The sequence below is a fragment of the Mauremys reevesii genome, unplaced genomic scaffold, assembly GCF_016161935.1.
Source record: "Mauremys reevesii isolate NIE-2019 unplaced genomic scaffold, ASM1616193v1 Contig42, whole genome shotgun sequence".
Taxonomy (NCBI): domain Eukaryota; kingdom Metazoa; phylum Chordata; order Testudines; family Geoemydidae; genus Mauremys; species Mauremys reevesii.
The window spans coordinates 338,548-343,324 of record NW_024100854.1 but is presented as its reverse complement, the minus strand read 5'-3'; the positions used below and the strand labels follow the sequence as shown (position 1 = coordinate 343,324).

Below are 4,777 nucleotides of genomic sequence, written 5' to 3'. Positions count from 1 at the left end.
ACCTTTCCCCAGCTCCTGGAACAAAAAATTCTCTCCAAAACATTCCAAGAACGTGTTGGATAATCTGTGCCCTGGTGTAGACAGCAGGAGATGAATTCTTCCATCGACCTAGCTACCACCTCTTGGGGATTACCTGTGCTGAGGGGAGAAACCCTTCCATCTGTGTAAGTATTGTCTATATTGAATTGCTATGTCATCACGGCTGTAGCATTTTTAGTGTAAACAACCTTCAAGCAGATCTTCCAAAAAAACTGTGCAGTCTAGATCTGCCAACATGGGGAATTGGAGAATCCAGAAATTCCCTTCACAGTGTACCCCAATAGTTAATCAACCTCAGTGCTAAATATTTGGCCCTAATTTTGAGCTGGAATTTGCCTGGCTTCCACTTCCAGCCCTTCGTTTTCACTCAGCCTTTGTCTGGTAGATTACAGAGCCCATTACTACCTGTGATTTTCTTCCTATGAAAGTCTCCTCTTGATCATCTTTTTGATAAGTTGAACAGATATACACATTAAAGTCTAATGATCCAGCCTTTTCTCTATCGTCAAATCATTTTTGTGGCTCATTTTTGCACTCTCTCCAAGTACATCTTTTTTCCAATCTGGACCCCAGAATTGTATTCAGTTTGTTTCACCAATCCCATGTGAAGAGGTCAAATCCTTCCCCTGCTCCAGCTCACCAACTCAATAGTTACCCCTACTAAATCAAATGCCTCTGAGAAATCAAGGTTCATTGTATCAGTATTTTTCCCTTGATCAACCAATGTGTACTTTCATAAAAGGATGAAATCAAGTTTATTTGACAAGACCTGTTTTGCATTAACCCTGTTGGTGACATTTTTTTTCTAATCTTATACCAAATGTTCTGTTGTTTCATAACCTAGTTAATTCTATTATAAGAAAAACCTTTCCCTTTATTTTTATTACTTTACATTTAACACAGGAATTGACATAAAACTTTTCCAGGATTTCTCTGCTTCTTAATATACTTAATAAACACCTTGCTGTGATTCATAGCCTTGCAAACATGCAGGTTTCCCTGATATCATAACATCCCTTATGAATTTTTGTAACTTCCAATTTCTGTTCTTGGCGATCAATTTTCCCTTTTTCCTCCTTGTTATATATTGCTTCCCCCCTCTCCCTTGCTGCCTTCACTTTCCACTGATCTGGATTTTTACTCAAAGTTATTCACTTTGTTGACTGTGGAATCATAAGATTTCCGCTATCTAATAAACTGTTATCAAAGAATTACCAATTTTCATTCATATTTTCCTGTTTACAGTTTTCCTCCCAATCAGTTTTGCTGATAATTTTCCTCAGATTTGGGGAATTAGTCCTCTTGGAGCACTAAGTGTCTATCGTTAGTATTGGTTGGGAACTGTCCATTTGAATGTAAATTAGTTTCATTTTTTATTTTTCTCTCCAATATCATATGCTCTTTTCTTTGTTTCTTGTGCAAACTAAAGAGTCCCAGACTCTTCCAGCTGTTTGCATATGTCAGTCTCCCCCATTCTGAAAGCCTTTCTTGGAAATCCCTTTTACATATGCTATACCTTTAATAGAGATTGGGTGACCAAAACTGAACACATATCGCAAACATGTTATTCTCCATCCCGTATCTTAGGGATCTGAACATTGTTTTGTTTTGTCCTTTGCTGTGAATGAGCGAGTGTTTATCATGAGCTGCTATCAATGGGGCCCAGATCTTCTCCCTCAGGTATGTTCTAGTTGGGATGATTCTCCCAGGACATGTCTTCCTAAAAGGTTGTTTTTCCCCCCTCTCTGATTTCAAGCAACTGGTTGAATGGGGAACTCCCCTCAGTATGGACTCCCTATCCTGGCTCTCATTGCATTAAGGAACAATGATAGATAACCACTATCCACACTTGTGTTTTCTACTGGTGCCTCTTAGGGTTCCCCCACCACAAAATGTACGAATTATTAACGCAAGCAGCATAATAAAATTATGTAATTGGATTTAGTAGGGTCATTGCTCATAGTTATTCTCTCTGAATAATGAAAATGTAATTTTTCAGTGTGTGAAGAGCACTCAATCTGCTTCTCCCATGAGAGCAGCCTCCACTACTGCATGCAGTGTCTCATATTAATGTTGTCTCTCCATTTAGGCATTTCTACTGCGACCATCACCCGAGATCCTGGGAACACACAGAAAGTCATATGCTACATGCAGAAGACACCCTTATGCCTCCGAATTGGACACGTTCTCCTCTACGCTATGTCAGATTCGAACACAACCGACTTCAGAAACCCCTCCACCTTCATCCTGCTGGGCATTCCTGGCCTAGAGGCAGCCCATGTCTGGATTTCCATCCCCTTCTGTGCTATGTATGCCATAGCTGTGTTGGGGAACTTCACCATCCTGTTCATGGTGAAGAGGGAGCCCAGCCTCCACGGGCCCATGTTCTATTTCCTCTGCATGCTGTCTGTCACCGACTTGGTCATGTCCACATCCACCGTACCCAAAATGCTGAGCATCTTCTGGTTCAATTCCAGGGAGATCAGTTTCAATGCCTGCCTCACCCAGATGTATTTCATTCACTGCTTCTCAGGGATGGAGTCTGGGATCTTTGTGGCCATGGCTTTGGATCGCTATGTGGCCATCTGCCATCCCCTGAGACATTCCATCATCCTGACAAACTCTGTTGTGGCCAAGATAGGCCTGGCCGTGGTACTGCGTAGTGGCATAATCACATTACCCTTGCCCTTCCTGGCGAGGCGGTGGCCATATTGCAGAACCAATATCATCCCCCACTTTTGTTGTGGGCATATAGCTGTGGTGACGCTGGCCTGCGCTGACATCAGCATCAGTAGTTACTATGGCCTGTTTGATCTTCTCTCTGTGATCGGAATGGACGTGGCTTTTATTGCCGTGTCCTATACTCTGATCCTCCGGGCCATCTTCCGCCTCCCCACAAAGGATGCCCGGCTCAAAACTTTTGGAACCTGCATCTCTCATCTTTGTGCCATCTCAGCTTTGTACATCCCGGATTTCTTCTCCTCTCTCACATACCGGTTTGGCCACAATGTGCCCCGGCACTTCCTCGTTCTCTTTGCCAGTGTGTACCTGCTGGTGCCCCCTGTGCTACACCCCATCATTTATGGGGTGAGGACCAAACAGATCCGGGGCAGGCTGCTCCAGCTCTTTTTTTCATAAGGAGACGTAAATGTTTTCTCCTTGTGCTCTGGCTCTCAGATTGAGCTCCGTGCAGAGCTGGCTTGTATATAATGCTGAGACCTCTTCCCTGAATCACTTCCTGGACAGACAAAGAGACGGTAAACCCTTCCCTGTCCTCACTGTGCTGTGTCAATGTGATGAACTGGGGAGTCAGATTACATACACTACACAGGGTTGTGACCTTTCTAATTGCTGTTAGCTGAATGCCTGAAATTACAGTCTTGCCCCATCTCTTCTGTCAAGCCTCATCCCTGCTGTGTGTCTTCTCCCCAATGCCCTGCCCTTGTCACTAACTCTGTATATAGAGAGCGACCCTATCAGGACTCCCGGGATGTATCTCAGCTCTGAGAGGGGGATGGGGTATAGTGGGTAACAGCAGGAGGCAGATACATCTGTGGTCTAAATAAGAAGATCAGAATGGCCATAATCGGTAAAACCAATGGTCCACGTGCCAGGTGCTTCAGAGGGAATGAACAGAACATAGAAATCAGCCTGTGATTCATGCGGAGCAGCTCAGCAGAAGGAGGCAGAAACCCTGAGTCTGGGCTGTCTCAGATTCATCTGGCAGGAGTTCAAGCCTTCAGCCCCAGTAGGCACCACTGGGGAGGGGGCAGAGCTCAAGCTGCCCTGGCAGCAGCGGCAGAAGAAGCCCTCAGTTCATGCTGCCCCAGACCTTGCCGCAGCCACAGAGCAGAGACAGGAGCTGTGGGGGGCGAGGGGGAGAGAAGCCCTACTCATTTGTTTCCCCTCCACCTTCCGTACTGCTCCCATCCAGGGGTTGCCTCCTTTCCCCTGTGCTTAGATGAACCTTATGTGGTGGGTTTTTTCCCTCCTCTCCTTCACCATTTAGGGGCTGATCTCTTCCTTCCATCTCCCTTTCCCTTTCTGGAGATAGAGACGTGTTGTGCAGTGCCTCCAGTACAGTCACTGCAATGGTGGTCTTCTCCCTCTTTGCCCAGAGGATCATCATAGGTCCATGACACTATCCCCCATTGTTCTGTGGGATGAGCTTCACTATTTTCTGGTGGACACCTGCGATTTCAAGCGTAAGGTGAAGGTCCCTCTCCAGTGTTGGGGAGACTTCCATCTCGTCTTGTGGGCCACGAGGGCTGTTTTGGAGGAGTGGAAGGGAACCGGGAGGCAGGACATCCTGATCTACCAGTGGGCTGGCAACTTCTGTGACAAGCCATTCAGGTGGGTCAGTGATTGTTGCAAGGCTGGATGGGGATTCCATGCTCACGAGGATCCACCTCGTCCCTCAATGTTATGAAGGTTGAAGAAGCCGAAACTCTTTCCCTTACCATGGCTGCCGGCAAGCTGAATTCTGTTGCCCAGTCGAGCATATGTGACGTCTCACACCAAAACATCAGACACCCAATATAAGAGTCAAAATGCGAACTTGTAGCAAAATCAATGTGCTATGTAACGTGAATCACTTGATTCAGTGTGAAATAGTCTTCCCTTTGTTCTCTAAAATGTATCTTTTTAAATACTACTCTCCCTTTCTTTCATCCCGCAGCTGTAAATGTTTCTACGCTCCCTCTATCATCTCCATCCCAGAGGCTACTGCAGATTAGAA

The 4,777-nt window shown here is 45.6% G+C and overlaps 1 protein-coding gene across 1 annotated transcript; it reads left to right on the top strand.

Moving 5' to 3' along the window:
• Nucleotides 1-2,238: 2,238 nt before the first annotated feature.
• On the top strand, nucleotides 2,239-3,177 carry LOC120394212 (olfactory receptor 52R1-like). The gene has a single exon (XM_039518444.1). The coding sequence runs from the start codon at nucleotides 2,239-2,241 to the stop codon at nucleotides 3,175-3,177; it is 939 nt and encodes a 312-aa protein (XP_039374378.1).
• Nucleotides 3,178-4,777: the final 1,600 nt, after the last annotated feature.